Raw genomic sequence first — 24345 nt, forward strand, 5'->3', positions numbered from 1 at the left:
GGTGTACGTCCATGTGCGTGCCTGCGTGTGTGTGCCTGTGGGTGCGTGCCTGTGCGTGTGTGTAGGGGTGTACGTCCACGTGCGTGCATGCGTGTGTGTAGGGGTGTACGTCCACGTGCGTGCCTGCGTGTGTGTAGGGGTGTACGTCCACGTGCGTGCCTGCGTGTGTGTAGGGGTGTACGTCCACGTGCTTGCCTGCGTGTGCGTCTCTATTTCTCTGGGTGTAACTTGGTAAAACTCTCCTTACCTCATAGAACTTTTTCACAGTGTCTGCCTGCAGCTTATCAAAGGCCTGTGTGTCTCTGTCCTCCACCATCTTGTCTCTGTAGACACGGTTGGACTCATGGAGGTAGATCTTCACCAGATCAACAGGACCCCTCAGACACTCACTGGTACAGAACAGAATACCCTGGACAGGACAGGAGGCAGATAAAGTCAATGTGTACCTTAAAAAGGATCCGATTCTGTAAGGTAAACGTGGGTAAATCGATCGCTGTTGGGTCTAAATGCTGGTAGAAAGAGAGTGAGAGAAAGTAAGACCAGGAGTTTATGTAAGTAAAAAAAAGAATTCAATGGGACTTCTTGGTTTGATTTCATGTATATATTCTGAGCAATCACTGTTTAAGAGACAAATATTTCATAAAAGTAAGACTATTCATCATACGTTTCTCTTCACAAGCTAAACCCTGGCATCTCCTACACGCTCCCAAATGAACTGAATGACATAAACTTCAGATCAATCAAATAATACCTTCCAACAGATGAATGTCTAACTAATCTAAGATGATATGCTTTGCTCTGGATGAGCTAAACACTAACATTGTCCCACAGGGGAAGATTAGAACTCATCCATGTCTCAGTGTAATCCCATCTCCTCTCCCAGCAGCTGCCCTAGCATGAGGAATAGGCCCGGTGAAGCCCCGGCACTGTTTGTCCCTTTCTGCGGCCCGTCACCGAGGGAGATGAAACACAAACTAACAGATGCTGTGTGCTCCAGGCAGCAGGACGTATGCAAATCAACGTCGTCATCATCGCCTCGGGTGTTACAGCCAACTGAATCCGATCTGATGATGACTGTCGTAACGGAGTGCGTTGGAGGTGTCTGGGTAATATCTTCCTCTCCTTTTCCTCCAGTCATCGTTTGGCAGCCCCCCCCCCCTCCCACCCCTCTTCCCCCTCTATCATTGTCCACAGAAGAGAGGGATGGGAATGAGTCAGAGCCTTCAGACTGTTCTCTCTGCTACCGATGCACCAAGTCTAGGACCAGCCTCTACCCCCAAGCCATAAGACTGCTAAACAGTTAGCTAAATAGTTAACCAATAGCTACCTGGACTATCTGCATTAACCCTTCTTGCACTCTTTTGATTCATCAAATGCGCTGATGTTACTGTTACTATCCTGTTGCCTAGTGACTTTTTTCCTACCTACATGTACAAGTCAACCTCAATTACCTTGTACCCCTACACATCGACTTGGTACTGGTACCCCGTGTATATAGCCAAGTTATCGTTACTCATTGTGTATTTATTCCTTGTGTAATACTTTTTCTATTTTATATATATATGAGAGAAAATTAATGCAGAGAGAAAATTATATATATAAAAAAATAAAGGGACCACTTAAACAACACAATGTAACTCCAAGTCAATCACATTTCTGTGAAATCAAACTGTCCACTTAGGAAGCAACACTGATTGACAATACATTTCACATGCTGTTGTGCAAATGGAATAGACAACAGGTGGAAATTATAGGCAATTAGCAAGACACCCCCAATAAAGGAGTGGTTCTGCAGGTGGTAACCACAGACCACTTCTCAGTTCCTATGCTTCCTGGCTGATGTTTTGGTCACTTTTGAATGCTGGCGGTGCTTTCACTCTAGTGGTAGCATGAGACGGAGTCTACAACCCACACAAGTGGCTCAGGTAGTGCAGCTCATCCAGGATGGCACATCAATGCGAGCTGTGGCAAGAAGGTTTGCTGTGTCTGTCAGCGTAGTGTCCAGAGCATGGAGGCGCTACCAGGAGACAGGCCAGTATTTCAGGAGATGTGGAGGAGGCCGTAGGAGGGCAACAACCCAGCCGCAGGCCCGCTACCTCCGCCTTTGTGCAAGGAGGAGCAGGAGAAGCACTGCCAGAGCCCTGCAAAAGGACCTCCAGCAGGCCACAAATGTGCATGTGTCTGCTCAAACGGTCAGAAACAGACTCCATGAGGGTGGTATGAGGGCCCGACATCCACAGGTGGGGTTTGTGCTTACAGCCCAACACCGTGCAGGACGTTTGGCATTTGCCAGAGAACACCAAGATTGGGAAATTCGCCACTGGCGCCCTGTGCTCTTCACAGATGAAAGCAGGTTCACACTGAGCACGTGACAGACGTGACAGAGTCTGGAGACGCCGTGGAGAACGTTCTGCTGCCTGCAACATCCTCCAGCATGACCGGTTTGGCGGTGGGTCAGTCATGGTGTGGGGTGGCATTTCTTTGGGGGGCCGCACAGCCCTCCATGTGCTCGCCAGAGGTAGCCTGACTGCCATTAGGTACCGAGATGAGATCCTCAGACCCCTTGTGAGACCATATGCTGGTGCGGTTGGCCCTGGGTTCCTCCTAATGCAAGACAATGCTAGACCTCATGTGGCTGGAGTGTGTCAGCAGTTCCTGCAAGAGGAAGGCATTGATGCTATGGACTGGCCCGCCCGTTCCCCAGACCTGAATCCAATTGAGCACATCTGGGACATCATGTCTCGCTCCATCCACCAACGCCACGTTGCACCACAGACTGTCCAGGAGTTGGCGGATGCTTTAGTCCAGGTCTGAGAGGAGATTCCTCAGGAGACCATCCGCCACCTCATCAGGAGCATGCCCAGGCGTTGTAGGGAGGTCATACAGGCACGTGGAGGCCACACACACTACTGAGCCTCATTTTGACTTGTTTTAAGGACATTACATCAAAGTTGGATCAGCCTGTAGTGTGGTTTTCCACTTTAATTTTGAGTGTGACTCCAAATCCAGACCTCCATGGGTTGATAAATTGGATTTCCATTGATTATTTTTGTGTGATTTTGTTGTCAGCACATTCAACTATGTAAAGAAAGAAGTATTTAATAAGATTATTTCTTTCATTCAGATCTAGGATGTGTTGTTTAAGTGTTCCCTTTATTTTTTTGAGCAGTGTATATATGAACTGAATTATATATATAATTTTCTCTCTGCATTATTGGGAAGGGCCCGTAAGTAAGCATTTCACTGCTAGTGTACAACTGTTGTTTACAAAGCATGTGACAAATACAATTTGATTTGATTTCATCTGAGGCTTGTTTCCACTCCTCTCTGCCGACCAGTCGCTCTGGGTTCCAAACAACGCCTCTCCTCCTCCCTGGTTAACTACTACAGCTATCCCCAGCTCAGCGGACTGGGCTTTCTACGTTAGACAGACAGTACAATTAGGGTTGCACATTGGGGAATATTCAGAGGTGAAACTTTCCGTGGGAGTTAACGGGAATATATGGGAATTAATGGAAATATATGCAAATTTATATTAATACCATTTAAATGTAGATGTTTTTTGTATTGGATATATTTACCATATCATATGGAGACAGAAACATAAACCTTATCATAAGTAGACATAATTGCAAATTATTAAATGCTTACAATAGAAATAAAAAAAACGATTTAGTTACGAATTGAACTTTAATTAAATGAGTTGACTCTTCACATGGAATGATTTCACTGAACAACAAAAGAAAGGGAATATTGAATGATCCATCACATCTCCCAAAAACGTTTTCAACATGCATCTGTAAAATGATAGTCTAGAAACTAAAGCTTTGGTTGTCTTCCTCTCAGGCTTCCATGTCTTCTCCCTGGACCTCCTCAATGTCCACCTCTTGAACATCAGACTCTGAGGCCTCATCTTCACTGTCACTTTCCAACCTTGTTGAGGATGGCTCGTTGTCAGGCTCAAAAAGGCTCAAATTTGCCCGGATGGTCACCAATTTTTCAACCCTTGTATTGGTCAGCCTGTTGCGTGCTTTGGTGTGTGTGTTCCCAAACAAGGACCAGTTGCTCTCTGGGGTGGCTGATGTTGGTGGGATTTAGAGGATGATGGAGGCAACAGGGGAAAGAGTCTCAGATCCACAAAGACCCTTCCACCGGGTGGCTGATGAGATATGTTGGCACGACTGCCATATTGCATCTCCATCCAAAGCCCTTGCTTGGAAGTGTACTTCGCCAGATTGCCAAGAACCTTTCCCTCATCCGGGCCAAGGTGGCGAGACCTGGTAGTGATGACACCATAGGCCTTGTTGATCTCTGCAGCAGACAGGATGCTCTTGCCAGCATACTTGGGGTCCAACATGTATGCTGCGGCGTGTATGGGCTTCAGGCAGAAGTCATCATGCATTTTGATGTATTTCAGAACAGCAGTTTCCTCTGCTTGGAGCAACAGTGAAGTGGGCAGGGCAGTACAGATTTCTTCTCTTACATCTGCAAGCAGAGTCTGAACATCAGACAGGATGGCATTGTCTCCCTCAATACGTGCAATGGCTACTGCTATAGGTTTCAGGAGTTTCAGGCTGCTTACCACTCTCTCCCAAAATACATCATTCAGGAGGATCCTCTTGATGGGGCTGTCCATATGGGCAGACTGTGATATGGCCATTTCTTAGAGAGACTCCTTCCCCTCCAGGAAACTGTCAAATATGATGACAACACCACCCCAACGAGTGTTGCTTGGCATCTTCAATGTGGTGCTCTTATTCTTCTCACTTTGCATGGTGAGGTAGATTGCTGCTATAACTTGATGACCCTTCACATACCTAAGCATTTCCTTAGCTCTCTTGTAGAGGGTATCCATTGTTTTCAGTACCATGATGTCCTTGAGGAGCAGATTCAAGGCATGAGCAGCACAGCCAATGGGTGTGATGTGAGGGTAGGACTCCTCCACTTTAGACCAAGCAGCCTTCATGTTCGCAGCATTGTCTGTCACCAGTGCAAGTACCTTCTGTGGTCTAAGGTCATTGATGACTGCCTTCAGCTCATCTGCAATGTATAGACCGGTGTGTCTGTTGTCCCTTGTGTCTGTGCTCTTGTAGAATACTGGTTGAGGGGTGGAGATGATGTAGTTAATTATTACTTGCCCACAAACATTCGACCACACATCAGAGATGATTGCAATACAGTCTTCTTTCTCTATGATTTGCTTGACCTTCACTTGAACTCTGTTGAACTCTGCATCCAGCAAATGAGTAGATAAAGCATGTCTGGTTGGAGGGGTGTATGCTGGGAGAAGAACATTCAGAAATCTCTTCCAATACACATTGCCTGTGAGCATCAGAGGTGAACCAGTTGCATACACAGCTCGAGCAAGACATTCATCAGCATTTGTCTGACTACTTTCCTCCATTGAGTCAAAAAAACGTCTGATTCCAGAAGGACCATGAGCTGTTGCTATCGATAAGGTGTCTGATTCATCATTTTCACCTCGAATAGAAGTAGAGGGTCTTTTGTCAGAGGTTGCTTGTCGTGAGCTTGAGGGAACTTTTTGCACTTGGTCAGATGATTCTGCATCTTTGTTGCATTCTTCACATATGATTTGGCACAGTATTTGCAAATGTACACAGCTTTTCCGTCTACATTAGCTGCAGTGAAATGTCTCCACACATCAGATTTTTTAGTGCCGTTTTCCTGTAAAGATTAGAAAAGTTAGATTAAACAACTCCTTTGTAAGATAAATGTTTTAAAATGAAACGTATGGAAACAGGTGAATTAACACTCCTCAGTTAGGAGGCTCAAGCAAGCTAAAACCCACATGGTAGCAAAAACTAACTAGCAGAAATTGTTAACAAATTATAAATTATTTAAACACTTTGCTGTAGGCTACTATTTACTAGTTAACAAAAAAGTCAGCCATATAAAATCTATTCACCCCACCCAGTATTGTAATCAAAACTTACCAGAAAGCATGTAGTTCTTGGCTCAGACATTGTAGTAGTGTTGGCTCAATACCATCTCAGTAGCGTGCAAGATCTTGAGAATCAGCTCTTGAGAATCATGTGATGGAAGAGTGCACTGCACATGTGATGGAAGAATGCACTGTGCATGCAGAGGGTTGCAATTCCATTGAATTGGGGATAGTTTAACCAAAATATGCCACAAGACCTAGAATTGCCTTATGTGTATCCCGCAAAAAAGCTTTACTGTTATAAGCAAATTTTTTTGATGAATTTATGCAAAATTCCCAAAATTGCCAGGCTTAACTTCCCATGGAAAATTTCTGGAAATATCCTGGAAGCGTGTGGTTTCTGACCCTTTGCAACCCTAAGTACAATAAAGTAGATGGAGTTCTCTCTCCTAACCATGCTGACATAACTTTCTCTCATCTCTCCTGCTCTCTTCCCTCCTTTTCTCCTTCCCTCCTCCCCCTCTCCTACCCATCACTCTTCTTCTCCCTTGTTCTCTCTCTCCCTCATTCCCACTCTCCTTCTGTTCTACCAGAGCTTATTCAGGGTGATGTTCGCCAGACAGATCCCTGTTATGCCCGCTGGCCGTGTACAGCAGAAAAACAAACGATAGACAGCGTTCCTAACGGTCTGGTGCTGTGGAATGCAGTTCTCTCACAACACATCCCTATAGGAACATAGTGTTTTTCTTGTCCTATTAGCAGGGATTTGGCTACTGGCATCTAGTTAACTATCAAACATCAACGTGTCCCTATAGGATGATGGGTGTGTTTCTGTCATCATATTAAGCTGGATCTGGCTTTGAGTTGTTGTCAGTGAAGTAACTATGAAAACTTGACAAACACTACAAAGTGTTTAGTGATAGCCTTGTGGTTGTATTTCAATCAATAAGGGACAGAGAGAAACCAAAGAGTGACAGAAAGAGGAGAACCGGAAAAAATAACTGATCATTTCTTGTGACATCAATACAACCTTGTGACAACTACCTTGAGGAGTGTAACTATTGGAAAATATTAGGATTTCTGGTGAAGAGAAGAAAGGCTTAGATACTACCTTGAATGTTGTCTGAACAGTTCCCTTGGAAATGCTGTAACAAAGTGTTTTCCCCCGTTAGGTTCCTCAGCTTGGTTTTCCTCATTAGAGCTGATGATAATGAGGCAGTAGTCGCCTTGGGCTGATTGTACCAGTGTTCCAGTGTTTACAAAGAAACTAAACTAACTGCTGCTTCATTAAAAGTCACCAAACTAATTTTCCTTAGGTAAACCTCTTCAGAAATAATCCACATTTCGCTAACTTTAATGAACACAAGAGGACAGCAAAATTGGAATAGAATAAATACTATGACGTAATAGTAAGCACCAACACAATAGGACCTGCGTGGCTATTGCGCTAAAATACTTACTAGTCCTCAATTCGTCTGACTAGCTAGTTCAAATAACAAGTTTAGGGCAAACACAATGTCTGAAGACACTAAGATGATTTGTAAACTTTTCAGAAGCTTTATTTGTAAATTAAAGAACTTTTCATTCTTAAAAACAGTGAGGACAAGCAGACAAGGTGGAATGTGGACTAGAGTGTGTGAGCAGGCTGTGTCTCTTCAACCTTGTGTAGCTAGCTGTCCTCAGGCCCTGGAGCTAGTTAGCAGCTGAATAGTGAAGACATATGGAGAGAAAAGTTCAAAAGAGAACTATGGGCTGTGTCTGAGCCCCATCTCACTTTCTCCTTATTACCCCAGCTGAAAAACAACAAGGATTCATCCTGCGCTCTCTCTCTCTCTTTTTTCCCCCCACCTTTCTCCCACACTCTCTACCCACTTGACATCAGTGACACTACACAGACCCTTTAGAACGCAGGCTTCACCAAAACACACAGCACTGAGACTCTTCAAAGTTCAAAAGCTAAGTTTAATGAGTTCTACCCCCATCAGGCCCCTGCTATTGAAATCAATGCTGTACGGCCGTCAACGTTGATTAAAGGTCTAAAAGGTAACATAAAGGGGTCAGCAGGGCTGGAGTCCATGGTCTGTAATTATAGATAATAAACTCTCTAGTGTTGAATCTATGCTCCCTCATCGTTAAAGGTGAAGTTAGAATAATTCTAATAGCTAAACCTCAACTCATTATAATTGCTAAACCTAAACTCTTAGATTTAAGGCTAATAATGATGAATAACTGAGAACCTGTTCTTTTGAAGTATGACTTACTGTACATTCTGACGTTCTGTATGCACATTTTATAAGAGGATAAGGGTGTGACTTGAAACAGTTCCAAGGCTTGGAGGTCTCAGGGAAGGAATTATGAAAACTAAAGTACTATGGTTGAACGACTTAGAGTATTAATTATGTATTGGTGCTTGTATTAAATGAGAGTCTTTGCCCCCCTGGAATCGCTGAGGATCGTGACAGAAAAATACTGCGCATAAGCTTCTCTCTCATGACAGCTTTAGAGGTTACAGTATAATATAATATTCATTTAAATACATTAAATCGTTACAAACACCCCTGAGAGCAAATCCATTCTTCTCTCTTTTTCTGCAAATTTCAGCCTTATTTCTCTACACTAGGCACACCTTACTAAATCAATAATCATTTAGATGAGAAATTAGTTACAGTACTTTAACTTTTACCGCCTGGGGTGCAATAAAACTCTACCAATCCAAACCTTGATACAGTATATTAAAAAAGTAAAAGAGATGGGTTTTGAGTGCACATGCCAAAACATTTAACTGGTGCTGTTTTAATGGAACGATTCATGAATGAAGGAGAAAACGCCCTAGGTCTTAGTTTTGAGTGTACAGTAACTGAACATTTGCATCAATGTAAAACATTTCACCAGGGATAGTAAATTGTAAATGTGTGGGTGTGTGCACCCGTCAACCCATTCATTCATTTGCATTCATCACCTGGAATATGTTGGAGAGGTCTCGGAGGTTAAAGATGTAGTGGAACTTGACAGCGGTGGGAAGGAAGGTGGAGGTGAGTCTCTGATGGAGGGCCAGAGCTAGCTGGACCAGGGTAGGACAGCTCTTCTGCAGGGAAGCACTGAAGCCCTCTCCCCTGAGGTGCTGAGAGAGGATGGAACTGTAGATGGTGCTAAGAGCCTCCGCTCCAGGGAAGGACAAGGCAAACACTGAGAAGTGACGCTACAAAGAGAATTGGAGAAAAATAAAAAATGATGTGTATAAAGTGGGGGGATAAAGTATTTGATTCCCCTGCTGATTTTGTACGTTTGCCCACTTACAAAGAAATGATCAGTCTATAATTTTAATAGTCGGTTCATTTGAACAGTGAGAGACAGAATAACAACAAAAAAATCCAGAAAAACGCATGTCAAAAATGTTATAAAATGATTTGCATTTTAATGAGGGAAATAAGTATTCTCTCACTGTTCAAATAAACCTACCATTAAAATTATAGACTGATCCTTTCTTTGTCAGTGGGCAAACGTACAAAATCAGCAGGGGATCAAATACTTTTTTCCCCCACTGTATGTATAGGGGTTTATAATTATGCTAATGAAACGTTGCAATAGAGACAACGGGACACCATCAGATATGCATGTGTGTGTGTGAGTGCATGCGTGTTTGTCTGTGCTTGATTGTAAGCCTGTCTGTGTGTGTACCTGTAGTCGTGGGTTAATGGTGAAGCTGCCTGCAGTAGGGTTCATGCAGGACACGTACTGCACACTGTGGACCTCTTTCAGCAGCAGCTTACTCCTGTCATACCTTGACACACACACACACACAGTCTTGTTTAACTAACCTTGTGGGGAAACACAATTTATAACCATTCAAAATCCTATTTTCCCTAACCCCTAACCCTAACTTAACCCCAAAACCTAACCTAAACCCAAACCTTAAACCTAACTCCTAACCCCAAACCTAATTCTAACCTTAACATTAACCCTAAACCCCCAAGAAATATACTGAACAAAAATATAAACGCAACATGCAACAATTTCAATGATTTTACTGAGTTACAGTTCAGATAAGAACATTTGTCAACGGAAATAAATCCCTAATCTATTGATTTGACATGACTGGGCAGGAGAGCCTCCAGCAGGGTTTTATCCACCCCTCTACTTCACCAACTTCCTCGGGCTTCTTCTTTGTTAAAAAGAAAGATGGGGGACGGCGCCCCTGCACTGATTATCGAACTCTGGATAAAGGCACCGTAAAGTTCAGCTATTCTTTACCCCTTATCCCAACCATCATCGCACAAATGCACAGGGCGCAGTACTTCACGAATCTGGACTTGAGGAGCGCCTACAATCTGGTGCGCATTTGTGCAGGCGACGAATGGAAAAACGGCCTTTTCCACGACCACCGGCCATTACGAGTATCTCATAATGCCTTTTGGCCTCTTTAATACTCCTTCAGTATTCCAGGCCTTTATTATCAAAGTGTTTCGGGACATGCTGGCACGGGGCGTAGTGGTTTATATAGATGACATTTTGGTCTATTCTGCTGACCGCGACCAGCATGTCTCGTTAGTCAGGTCTGTGCTGCGAAGACTATTGGAGCATGATCTATATGTCAAACAAGATACATTTTTGTTTTTCCAGCGGTCCGTGTCTTTTTTGGGCTACCTCATATCCACGGAGGGAGTGGAAATGGAGGAGCAACGCGTCAGTGAAGTCAGGTCATGGCCCATCCCCAACTCTGTGAAAGCAGTCAAGCGATTCCTGGGGTTCGCCAACTATTTCCGGAGGTTCATCCGGGGCTTCAGCACGGTGGTCGCGCCTCTTACCTCCCTGCTGAGAGTAGGTTCCCAGCGGCTTCGTTGGATGGCGGAGGTGGAGAGGGCGTTCGAGACACTCATGGCACGCTTCACCACTGCTCCCGTGCAGCACATCCTGACCCCTCACTCCCTTTCATCGTCGAGGTGGATGCCTCCGAAGTAGGAGTCGGGGCAGTGCTGTCCCAGCGTACCGGAACCTCTCCAAAGCTGCGGCCCTGTGTCTTCTACGCCAAGCAGCTGAGCCCCGCCCAGAGGAACCACGGCGTAGGGGACCGGGAACTCTTGGCGGTCAAGAAGACTCTGAAGGCGTGGAGGCACTGGCTGGAGTAGTCCAAACAGCCTTTCCTGGTGTGGACGGACCACCGCAACCTGGAGTACATCAGGGCAGCAAAGAGGCTAAACCCGAGACAGGCCTGGTGGGCTCTACTCTTCGCCAGGTTCCAATTCATGCCTTCCTATAGGCCAGGCTCGAAGAACGTGAAGGCTGACGCCCTGTCTCGCCTCTATGACGCAGAGGTGAGGCAGGGAGAGGAGACCCCCATCATCCCTCTGTTCCGTATCATCGCGCCAGTGGTGTGGAACGTGGACGCCGACATACGGCAGGCCCTGCGCCTGGAACCCACACCTGCACAGTGCCCGGAGAACCGCGCCTACGTGCCCACAGGTGTGCGGGACCGCCTCCGTACCTGGCACACACGGCACCTGTGTCGGGTCATCCTGGGGAAAGCCGTACCATCGCCTACCTGTCTGAGAAGTACTGGTGGCCCACCTTGGCTAGGACGCCCAGGTTTACGTCTCTTCCTGCTCCATCTGTGCTCAGTCAAAGACACCCAGACACCTCCCTTATGGAAAGCTCCTTCCCCTGCCGGTTCCACAACAACCCTGGTCTCACCTCTGAGTGGACTTTGTCACTGACCTTTCCCCCTCCCAGAGGAACACCACCGATCTTGTCGTTGTGGACCGGTTTTCCAAAGCTTGTCGCCTCATTCCTCTGCCTGAGCTCCCGTCGGCCATGCAAACCGCGGAGGCTCTTTTTAAGCACGTCTTCTGGCACTACGGGATCCCAGAGGACATTGTGTCAGAGGACATTGCGCAGAATTCCCTCCGCCACTCCTCCACTAACCTCACTCCTTTCCAGTGCGTGTTGGGGTATCAGCCGGTCTTGGCACCCTGGCATTTGAGCCAGATCAAGGCTCTCCACCTGGAACCTGCCCCTGCGCCTGCCCTGCCGGAAGCTGAGCCTGCGGTTTGTGGGGCCGTTCCAAGTCCTGAGGAGGGTTAATGAGGTAACGTACCGTTTGCAACTCCCTGCTGATTACCGCATTAACCCGACTTTTCATGTGTCTCTCCTCAGACCAGTAGTGCCTGGTCCCGTTGCTGAGGCTGGACCCAGTGACGCCCCGCCTCCTCCTCTGGACATCGAGGGAGGTCCGTCGTACTCAGTCCGTGAAGTTCTGGATTCGAGGCGTTGAGCAGGGCGTCTCCATTACCTCATCGGTTGGGAGGGGACGGCCCAGAGGAGTGGTGCTTCGCTGACTAGGGATTTTCATCGTCGGCGCCCTGACCAACCCACACCGCGCCCCTGTGTTCGTCCCCGAGGCCGTGTCGTCCTGCTGCTGGTGCACCGCGCCCCTGTGGTTGTCCCCCAGGCCGGTGTCGTCCCGCTGCTGGTGCACTTGTTATTTCGGGTCTCGTCCTGTGTAGTGTTATTACGGGTCTCGTCCCGTGTAATCTTTAGAGGTTTAAACCTCGCTCTTTTGTTTGGGTTATATCCCTGTGTATTTTATATACGTGTTTGTTTTGGGCTTCGTCCCCGTGTCATGTTCATGACATGTTGTATTTTGGGTGGAGTAATAAAACCCCTTATTACACATTCCTGCACCTGTCTCCGATCCTTATACAACGTGACACTGTTTAATCAGCTTCTTGATATTCCACACCTGTCAGGTGGATGGATTATCTTGGCAAATGAGAAATGCTCACTAACAGCGATGTAAACAAATTTGTGCACAATACGTTTTTTGTGTGTATGAAAGATTTCTAGGATCTTTTATTTCAGCTCAAGAAACACTTTACATGTTGGGTTTATATTTTTGTTCAATATAGCATTTGACCGTGTGGGGACTAACAAAATGTCAATGTTTTGTTCGTTTACTATTCTTGTGGGGACTTCTGGTCCCCATAAGTATAGTTAAACATGTCCACAGGCACACAAAAGCACAGGCACATACACATTGCAATGAAATACAGAAACACACTCTCCATGTGCTCCTGTCAATGTGCACACCTCAACTCTCCCTTAAGCCAGCATAGCTTAGTAACACCCTTCTCCCTCTCAATTTCATACCTGAGATACCCTCCATAACTCTACTGGCTGACCGTGTGTAAAACACACACACACACACACACACACACACACACACACACACACACACACACACACACACACACACACACACACACACACACACACACACACACACACACACACACACACACACACACACACACACACACACACACACACACCACACACACAAACCCTGTGGCTGTGTCTACAATACGCTTACTATGCCTGATGCCCCAGCTACACAATCCTTTTAAGGAAAATCACATGCCCAAGCTCTCACATTGGACATCATTTAAGTTGTAGCATATTTTAGTAACATCAACTGCAGTGAGTGTCCCTTTGAATAGTAAACTGAAGACATGCTCTGCTGTAGTAAGCTGAATAACAGATCAATTATTGGACTAACTCACTGCAGTAGGTTTGCTATAGCAGGGTTAGCCAGCCAGTACCCTCTTTAAAAGAGCTGTGGTACAGTAACTCTGAACAAATGTGTCTTTACTGTAATTGTCCAACATTTATGGGGTTCTTAAATGATGAAGTGGAACATCGTTCTTTCCATAAAATATCACTGTCAAGTTCCATCTGTGATAACAATACATAGGACCACTGCATCTACTGCAGTGGTCACCAACCGGTCGATCAACTGGTTGATCTCCAAAGCATTCCTAGTCGATCACCAAACATTTCTGTAAAAACAAACTACGGTAAAGCCTTGCGTTACAATTTTTTTATTTGTTTCGTGCTGTTGGCAGTAGATGCACTTGATTCAGCAGCCATTGCGCCGGGAAGGCAAAGTTTCCCATTTTGAACCATTTCATGTGTCTGAAGGTAGAACCCAGAGAGCAAATCAAGTGCACCTATAGGCCTACTGCTGGCAAATCAGATAGCTTAGATCACAGCGTCTGCAGTTTCCTTGAGCCATAGACTGTAAAAAGAAGCCTTGAGCACACAGCAAAGCTGAAACTGAGAGTTCAAAACTTTTAAAACCATGACTAGTGAGAGATTCAACGAATACAGCAAAGCACTGCTGTTTTTATGAGTAAATTCATGTTTAAGTTATTCAGCACTGTCAACACTTTGTTCAAAACTTTTATAAGCCATAAAATGCAAGTTCTCCCTACTTCCACTCATGCTACAACCAGCACTGCAGCTGCAATGAATGAGTAGCAAAGTGTTTCGATAAGCTTGCGTTGTTATTATAAGCGGCTTGTCTCTTTTTTTATATCAAGTAATATTTCACTTTATCTGGACATCGAATGAACAACATTAATTGGTGCATGAGGCAGACATAATGCACTGCGACTTGAGTTTCGCCATCAGCTTGAAGACTGTCCACTTTTCTCAGTGGAGGGAGGGAGACAGGGATGGTGAGTCGGGTGAGAGGCAGCCTCATCACTGCGCTTTCCATCCCCTCAGACTGACCATCAGATGCAGACCATCAGTTCAGCAAAATAAAAAAAAGCAAATTATTATGCTCACTCAGCTGTGCCTCACAATCCAGGTGTTGGTGTAACAGGGTTATATTGGTGATTCACCTTGCCACTTTATTGTTAAGACAATGGGCTTTTGCTTTTAGTTTTGTCTTGTCTTCACCTACTCAACATGGCATCTTATTGGCTGGTTTGCGTGGCTTGCTTACGAGGGAGGATGTTTAAATTTGAATCGTCCCAGTGAACAAGCACCAAACCAGCGGTACGTTGTTGGTTGAAAAGTTATTTTTTATACTCCCAAGTGATATTTTAAAGTACAATTTATATCAATTTGTTTGTAAATATTATTAGAACATCACACATAAAACGCAGCGTTTTCTGTGCATATTTGTTGTGTATTTGTTTGTAGAGAATTCCAGCTAATACTAGCTAGCAACTTACTGTGTCTGGTGGGGGGGTTGTATATTTTGTACATTTTGTGAGTACATTGTTGGATGGAGAGCCGTGCAATGCATTATGTGCAATTTTGTGCTCTTTCTATCAGAATAAATCTCCATGATTGGTGCTACAAGTTGGAGTCTGTGTCGATGGTTGTACACAACGCAAGAAGAGCACTGTTACATTGGCGTATGAGTGTGTGTGACTGCAGGGTCTGTGTGTGCACGTCCTCTCACCAGTGGTTGTAGTCCAGGTGTTGGCGTATGAGTGTGTGTGGCTGCACGGTGCCGTAGGCGTCCACCTCTGGCATGTTCATATCGTCTATGAAGTAGACCAGCCTCCTGCTGCCTGGAGGACCATAGTTACGGCCTGCCTTCTTCTCCAGGGGCTTCTCCAATACCGCTGCACAGGAGAGAGGGAAGGAGGAGAGGATGAGAGTGGAAAGAGAGAGGGATGGGAATGTAAAAAGAGATGAATGGAGGATGAGTGCAGAAAGAGATGGATGGTGGATGAGTGCAGAAAGAGATGGATGGTGGATGAGTGTAGAAAGATGGATGGTGGATGAGTGTAGAAAGATGGATGGAGGATGAGTGTAGAAAGATGGATGGAGGATGAGTGTAGAAAGATGAATGGAGGATGAGTGTAGAAAGATGGATGAGGATGAGTGTAGAAAGATGAATGGAGGATGAGTGTAGAAAGATGGATGGAGGATGAGTGTAGAAAGATGAATGGAGGATGAGTGTAGAAAGATGGATGGAGGATGTGTGTAGAAAGATGAATGGAGGATGAGTGTAGAAAGATGGATGAGGATGAGTGTAGAAAGAGGGAATGGAGAGAACCAGCTAGGCTACAGTATATTTATTTGCAGTTGTACACTAGTAGTAGCAGACCATTCCCTACCCTGTAGCATGGCAGAGGTGGTGTAATAATTGAAGGGGACGTTTTTGATCATGTATTTCTCCTGGTCCAGTGATCCCAGTTTGTCTCCGACCAGAACAGACTTCCCAGTACCGGCATTCCCGACCAGCATGACGGGCCGGCGGCGTTCCAAGAGGCGGTCCATGAAGTAACGGACGCGGATAGTCTCTGTGGTGTGGACCAGACATGCCTTGGGAGAGCGGAGATAGGGGACAGAGTTCAGACTGTAGATACTCTACAGGTTGGTGTTTCTCCACAGATCTAGGATCAGATTACTCAACTCCAGTTACAACCTAAACCATTACTTATTGTGGTCCTTCAAGCCGGATGTTGTGCAATATTTATGCCACCGATGTTCACTTTTTGTAAATTGCTCTGGAGAAGAGCATCTGGTAAAAGACTAAATTGTAAAGAATATGTAATGAGAAGATATTTTACTGTAGACTGTCGATGACTACATAGAAGAGCTTTGAAGCAGCTAATGCATGATATAATGTCACCATAGAAGTGACATGAAGTGACACCAATAACACAAGACTTTACCGTACCTGTAGAGGAATATCAGCATCCATCTCGAACCTGGGCACCATCTTGGACCAGGGTTCAAACTTCTTGGTGTCGGGGTCAATGTAGTAGTCAAACACAGTCCCCTGGGAGGGGAACTTGATGGTCTTAAACTCTGTCACCCACCACTTACTAAACTCCACACGGTAGTCCACCAACTACACACACACACACACACACACACACAGACACAGACACAGACACACACACACACACACACACACACACACACACACACACACAACACACACACACACACACACACACACACACACACACACACACACACACACACACACACACACACACACACACACACACACACACACACACACACACACACACACAGGGAGAGACAAACATTGGGTCACTCTCAATAGTCTTGAGATACTTCTGGGAGAGGAAGCCATGGTTTATTGCATTGCGATCACTTTCGGCCTGTATTAAAAAACAATCAAATGAAACAGACACTCCTATCCAACTACCCACTGGTGGAACAACTACCCACTGGTGGAACAACTACCCACTGGTGGAACAACTACCCACTGGCAGAACAACTACCCACTGGTGGAACAACTACCCACTGGTGGAAACTGGTGGAGTTAACATTGTTTCTACATCATTTCAACAAGAAAATTCAATGTGATGACGTTGATTCAACATGGAAAAGTGATTGGATTTTCAAAAAGTCATCAACGTAAGGGAAATTTTAACCTAAATCCAATGAATTGGGGAATTTTTTTGTTGATTTCACGTTGCATTCACGTTAGTTAACAACTCAACCTTAATGTAAATCCAAACTTGATGTGAAATGACGTCTTTGGCCAGTGGGTATCCATCAGTAAAAAATAAAAATCCCTGAGCTGTTATTTCCTCTCTCTCCTCTCTCCTTTCCCTCTCTCCAGGCTGTCTACTGTGTTCAGGCCCTGCTCTACAGTCAATAAACCAACTTAGCATATAAATGCAGTGTAGATAAGGAAATAAAGTGGAGTACATTGGTATGCTAGGAGAGACTGTTTTATCCCATAACTTAGATGGACATGGTTACTGTACGGAGCTGTCTGGGTTGCTTAGCAACCGCTCGTCACTTTGTTCGCGGCTGGTTAAAAATTCAGCCGGGTATAGTGTTTAGGACTGTGAGTGGAATACACTTAGTTTTGAAGATGAAGCTGCAGTACAGTACGGAGTCCTCGCATTGAAAACCACCATACTTTACTGAAATATATGTGAAGCAATTCTCATCATCTGAAGCTTTGAGGGGAGTTGGAGAGCGAATTAGAAGACGATTTACTAAAGCGTTTGCACCCGTGATAAAAGTATACCACTTTTTCTGAAGCAATCTATTTTATTCTTTGACTCAGGGAAAGCACTTATCCGCTACGTAGGAATGTGTCTCACAAAAATACTTTATAATAATATATGCCATTTAGGAGACACTTTTATCCAAAGCAACTTACATTTTAAGTACGGGTGGTCCTAGGAATCTAACCCACTATCCTGGTGTTGCAAGCCCCACTGAGCTACAGAGGACCAACCATAATCATAGCAATCATTCAACCATCAGACCTGGTCCTGGAACATGGCACCTCCGAAGGCCCAGACAGCACCGAAGACAAAGTAGAGTTCGTAGAGTTCCTTAGGGCAGTCTGGAGGGGTGTGTTCTGGGGTTAACAGACACTCCAACAGATGGCACAGCATCTGGACCATACTCTGCTCCGGGACTGGGATGATCTTCTTAAACCTGACCACACACATTACAGACATAGGGGTGAGACCATCAGTGAAATAAATATATATATATATCTTTTTTTAATGTCTGATACTATTTAGGCCTATTGTTCTCTGTCACTCGCCCTCTCTGTCTTCTCTCTCTAACCTTTCTTACTCCCTCTCACCCTCTTCCATGTCTACAGTGTCTCTCCCCTCAGTCCAGAGGAACCATCTAGATCACTATGAACCATTCCATACTGACAGCTGATGCGTTACCTGGACCTGAGGGTGTCCAGACATGAGGGGAGGTACTTGTCAAACAGGATGGTCAGGTTGGCCTTCTCCGATTGGACCTCCCTCCTGTCAATCCAGCTGGATACAGGCGGGTTCCAGCCCAGATCTGCCGGGTTGATATACAGAATGCCTGGAGGGACAAGCAGAGCTTGTTACTCTGTAGTCACATGTAAACAGGTAACTACACAGTACGTACAAATACATGTAAAATGTGATCTAACTGTGAAATGTGTGGTCTAGGATAACAACAAAAGAAGAGGAGAGCAGGGGGACAGGGATAGGATAAGGAGAGGAGGAGAGGTAATGTAGGAGGCGGAAGACTAGCATACCAGCTCTAGATACAGTAGCCGGAGTAGCAGTCCGGAGGTGACTGATCTCAAACACCAGCCTCATGGTCGGGTTGAGAGGGATACGTTCATTACTCGCCAGGGTTAACACCTAATGCAGGGAAAGGTACAGAGCGTTATTACACAGACGGACAGAGAAACACAGACAGGGAGACAGACAGACACACACCTTGTTGTCATCCATGACAGTGTTGAGAGACTCAATCCACATGGGGTCTATGTCTCCATCCAGTACGATCCATTTAGGCCCAGTGTGGCTGAGGTTAGCCAGCTCCCGCATGATGTTAGAGAACAGACCTGGAAAACAGACATGTATCAAAGGTCTATATGTTGGCCATGTCATCATCACCATCATGACAATCATCATCACCATCACCATCATAACCGTCAACATCATGCCCTCCCCTCACCATCCCTCCACTCCCTGGTTGCAGGGTTGATGATGCCAAACAGCTCATCATTGGTCACAGCTTTGGGGTTGAGGTCTGCCCACACGGGCCTTCGCTTCATGTTCTGGTAGGTCCGTTGGAGAGATCTCATCACCTGGCTCTTCCCTGTGCCTGCGTTACCCACCACAAACACAGAGTGGCGCACTGCCAGCAACTCTTCCAACTGTACCACCTGAGGGAAGGAAGGAGAGAGCGAGAGCCAGAGAGAGAAAGGGAGAGACAAATAGTATGGTATTGCTATGCAGAATGGTATGGTACACTGCAATGCAGCAGAGTAGATCAGTACCATACAGTGTGTCACTCACATTACAGCTCAGTGAAAGAGCAGTATTGACTGCCAATGACTGGAACGAACTGCAAAAATCTCTGAAGCTGGAGACTCTTACCTCCCTCACTAGCTTTAAGCACCAGCTGTCAGAGCAGCTCACAGATCACTGCACCTGTACATAGCTCATCTGTAAATAGCCCATCAATCTACCTCATCCCCATACTGTATTTATATATTTATTTATCTTGCTCCTTTGCACCCCAGTATCTCAACTTGCACATTCATCTTCTGCACATCCTACCATTCCAGTGTTTAATTGCTATATTGTAATTACTTTGCCACCATGGCCTATTTAAATAAAGGTGAAATAAAAAAATAAAAATAAATGCTTAATGCAAACAGCAAACAGTGTGGAAAGAACACATTATGCTACCTCTAAAATCACCTCATCTGTGTTATGTAAAGTATCAAATTCACCTCATTAATATCAGCAACACTTTGATACACAAAATATGAACAACTTGAACTGTGGATGTGACAGGAACTTGAGAAAATAACAGATTAAAGTACAGTGTGGCAAATATCAAAGTCTCTGTAACGGTAAGAAAACGAGAGAGAGCGAGAGCGCGAGAGAAAATCATATTTCCTTTCACAGTGAAACTCACTGATGGCATTCCCAATCAATGCAATTGACTCAAGCTATTCACCCTCAGCATAGTGTTAGCATCCGAAAGACCCACATTGATATTAGATTTGATGTGTGGGCAGCTGACAGGGGCTAATGCTAGCGCTACAAGTGGCTAACACCACAACAGGCTAACATTATGAGAGGCTAACAGTACAACAGGCCAACATTGTGAGAGGCTAACACTACAACAGGCTAATATTATGAGAGGCTAACACTACAACATGCTGACATTATGAGAGGCTAACACTACAACATGCTAACATTATGAGAGGCTAACACTACAACAGGCTAAAATTATGAGTGGCTAACACTACAACAGGCTAACATTATGAGAGGCTAACACTAAAGTCAAATAAACCCATTCCCCTCTGGACTTCCTCCTTTCACTCTGATCTTACTGACCAACAGAATGTGGCCAAAAGTAGTGCACTATAATATAGTTTAACATGGCTTCAGGGAATAGGGTGTCCGACAGAGACGGAGAGTGTAAGGTTCAGACGATACAAATTGATCATTATTGACCTGCCGTTGTCTCATCAGCCTGTTCCCTCCCTGTTTATATCCATGTGTGGTGTCTGTGACAGTGGCAGGATTATGAGCTGCTCTTGCGGTACAGCGGTGTGATGGAGTGTCATTACGTTGCTACCATGCCGCTTTGACCCGCTGCAGATTGCACTCATTTCCCCTGGCCCTGCTTTCCTCTGTCTCTGACATTGTATGTGTGTGCGTGTGTGTGTGTGTGTGAACGCAGCATAATGGCTAGAATGAGGACGGTGGACCTTTCCACCTGGGACGTTATTACAGTATAACCGGAGGGTTTGGGTTGGGTATATTTGGCCGATTCATCCACAACCCAGACTGCTCTGACGCTAATGTGTGTTTACCACTGATACAGTACAGTGCAACACCAGGTACATGGCTTTTGGAAAACGGGAACTAGTAGCAGAGGAACACAACAGCTGAATTTGTTGTTTTATTGTTAATTACCAAGATTGAAGTGCGGTTTATTTTCCCTGGCAGTGTTATTGAAGGTTAGGGAGATTACTGTATTATGGGCTGTGTTCTTATAGGACTATCATCTACCGTCAAAAAACGGTGTCTTTTCATGTTTTTTTGGATGATTTTAGGCCTGGGTCACTTGTTATATGAATTGCATCATTCATTAAGTCATTCATCAACATGGAAACATAACTTTCAACCAACACTCTCTAAAGGCTGAAACAGCCCACCCTGGTCAACCGGTAATTACAACTCACCTTCAGTACAAAGTTATCCTCAGCCTGTAATTTAAGGTCCAACACAGACTGCTTGACATGCTTCTCAAACTCCAGGTCTCTCTTCCTGGGGACGTCCAGAGCAGGGAACAGGTCTCCGATAAGCCCCATGAACACTGGCATGTCATCCGTCACGATCTTAGGGATGTTGAAGTCTCTCAGAGCCCGCATGAGGACCTGGTCCTCAGGCCGATCTGGGTCACCCCGCTTCAGGGATCCAGCCACCACCAGGACAGACTTGATGGCTCTCAACCCCCAGTCATAGTGGTCCTGGAGACCAGGGAGAGATGGAACATTAATATTTAAGGGGCATTTTCCTTTTCCAAGAATGACAAAGATGTGTAATGGAAGGGATAGAAATGTAATGGAAGGGATAGAAATGGTTGTACAAAAAGTTTCCGAAAGTGCTTGTTTACTAGACAGACAAAGCATAGTCTTTGTTGTTTTGAAATGCCAAACATGACTGTGTCCTTTTTTTCTGGTTTCAGCTGAAACCAGAAAAATTGTCAAAATGGTCAAACAATATAAACATTTTTTGTACTTTTTACCCTTTTTTGTGATATCCAATTGGTAGTTACAATCTTGTCCCATTGCTGCAACTCTCGTACAGACTCAGGAGAGGTAAAGGTTGAGAGCCATGAATCCTCCGAAACACGACCCTGCCAAGCCACACTGCTTCTTGACACACTACTCACTTAACCCAGAAGCCAGCCGCACCAATGTGTCGGACGAAACACCGTACAGTGTGCATGCGCCCAGCCCGCCACAAGGAGTCGCTATGAGCGCAATGGAACAAGGACATCCAGGCCGGCCAAACTGTCCCCTAACCCGAAATGACACTGGGCCAATTGTGCATCGGCTCATGGGTCTCCCGGTCACGGCCAGTTGCGACACAGCCTGGGAACGAACCAGGGTCTGTAGTGATGCCTCTAGCACTGCGATGCAGTGCCTTAGACCACTGCGCCACTCGGGAGGCCCAAACAAGATATTCTAACACGTTAACCTATACATATATCTTTGTTACACACAAGTTTGTACAAAGCAAGTTATTTCATATTATAAACTGGGTGGTTCGAGCCCTGAATGCTGATTGGCTGACAGCGGGTATGACAAAACATGTATTTGTGCTGCTCCAATTTCATTGATAACCAGTTTATAATAGCAATAAGGCACCTCGTGGGGTTTGTGATATATGGCTAATATACCATAGCTAAGGGCTGTATCCAGGCACTCCCCGTTGCGTCGTGCAAAATAACATCCCTTAGCCGTGATATATTGGCCATATACCACACCCCCTCATTCCTTATTGCTTAAATAGAGCCCTGAGTACCAGGCCATTAGCGACCTGATGATCGTACTACTAATGCATGTCCAGAGTGCATAACAAGAGATTACCATGACTCAACAGTCACATCGAATTTTACCTTGGACATGAGTCATGACTGCCGGTGTGGTGGTAATACAGTCACAGCAACAACCCTACTCTATGCTGAGTGTCAAATACATGTTCTGTAACACTCATTGCCACGCACCACATACAGGCCATGCAGAGTATCAAATGTAATGTTCATCCACTTCCTGTATGGCAGTGCTTCAGATTTTAGAATATCAGATTCTGTATGGAGCTGTAGTTCTTCTCTATATCGAGCCATTTTTGAGTAATAATCATCATGGACATAATGGAGCTAGCCTAGCCTAGTCCCAGATCTGTTTGTGCTGTCTTGCCAACTCCTACTGTATGGTCATTGTCTTGCCACAAGCCAGCACAAACAGACAAGGGACCAGGCTGTAATGGAGCTAGTGCATAAGATCAGGGATCTGAAGCATACTGTACCTGTTTGGAAAGCAGCTCTTTGCAGAGTGTGTAGAGGGTGATGAACTTCCTTGCCAGGACTCTGGCATCGAGGAAACCTTCAGCCACCAACATGATCTCACAGATCAATTCAAAGTCTGGTACTACCATGGCACAAGGCCTACAGAGAGGGAGGGAGGTATAGAGGGAGAGAGAGTAAGATTTAGTTCAGAGGGCTGACTCAGTCATGTAGCTTCCAGTCAACCCTGGTACAAATCCCGTCGGGGACATTCAGTTCACCAAGAGTACTACATGTAACTGTGGGACTGAAATATATTCATTGTCGTTTGTCAGCTTTTCTTCCGTCAAAAATATCATAAACATCCCAAGGTGAATGCCTTGAAAGGGGTAATTCATCTTTCTTTTTCCATCAGTCTCATCATTTCATTGTTTAAAAAATGACATTCTAGCATTTTAAAAACAAGGAAACACTTTTGTGCATGTTCCGTGTGTTACCTAAACAGGGCCTTGAGATTCTCAGGTAGTTCGGTCCTGCCAGCGTAGCCTGGGTTCATAGTGATGAAGATACCTACAGAGGGGAAAAGATTCACCTCCTCGCCCATGAAGTTAAACCTCTGCTTCTTGTCTCGGATGGCGTCCTGGATGCTCTTCACCTGGACAGGACAGATATATAGATATACAGAGATATATAGAGATATAAGACAGTCAGGAACTAAACTCAGCAAAAAAAGAAACGTCCCTTTTTCAGGACCCTCTCTTTCAAAGATAATTCGTAAAAATACAAATAACTTCACAGATCTTCATTGTAAAGGGTTTAAACACTGTTTCCCATGCTTGTTCAATGAACCATAAAAAATTTATGAACATGCACCTGTGGAATGGTCATTAAAACACTAACAGCTTACAGACAGTAGGCAATTAAGGTCACAGTTATGAAAACTTAGGACACTAAAGAGGCCTTTCTACTGACTCTGAAAAACACCAAAAGAAAGATGCCTGCTCATCTGCGTGAACGTGCCTTAGGCATGCTGCAAGGAGGCATGAGGACTACAGATGTAGCCAGGGCAATAAATTGCCATGTCCGTACTGTGAGATGCCTAAGAC

The 24345-nt window shown here is 45.1% G+C and overlaps 1 protein-coding gene across 1 annotated transcript in view; it reads right to left on the bottom strand.

The window, feature by feature from the left end:
• Positions 1–24345, bottom strand: part of dnah9 (dynein, axonemal, heavy chain 9) — a 124287-nt gene that overhangs the window by 68996 nt on the left and 30946 nt on the right. Inside the window, exons 33-46 of the mRNA XM_014179529.3 lie at positions 23737–23894; positions 23263–23401; positions 21411–21698; positions 19160–19370; positions 18919–19046; positions 18732–18840; positions 18385–18532; positions 17965–18139; positions 16383–16556; positions 15817–16024; positions 15153–15318; positions 9581–9683; positions 8862–9101; positions 248–409 (exon numbers count right to left, since the gene is read on the bottom strand). Coding sequence (XP_014035004.3) covers positions 248–409; positions 8862–9101; positions 9581–9683; positions 15153–15318; positions 15817–16024; positions 16383–16556; positions 17965–18139; positions 18385–18532; positions 18732–18840; positions 18919–19046; positions 19160–19370; positions 21411–21698; positions 23263–23401; positions 23737–23894 — 2409 coding nt within the window. The remainder of the gene's footprint in view (positions 1–247; positions 410–8861; positions 9102–9580; positions 9684–15152; positions 15319–15816; positions 16025–16382; positions 16557–17964; positions 18140–18384; positions 18533–18731; positions 18841–18918; positions 19047–19159; positions 19371–21410; positions 21699–23262; positions 23402–23736; positions 23895–24345) is intronic.

This window comes from Salmo salar, chromosome 28 (genome assembly GCF_965601325.2).
Source record: "Salmo salar chromosome 28, fSalSal1, whole genome shotgun sequence".
NCBI lineage: Eukaryota > Metazoa > Chordata > Actinopteri > Salmoniformes > Salmonidae > Salmo > Salmo salar.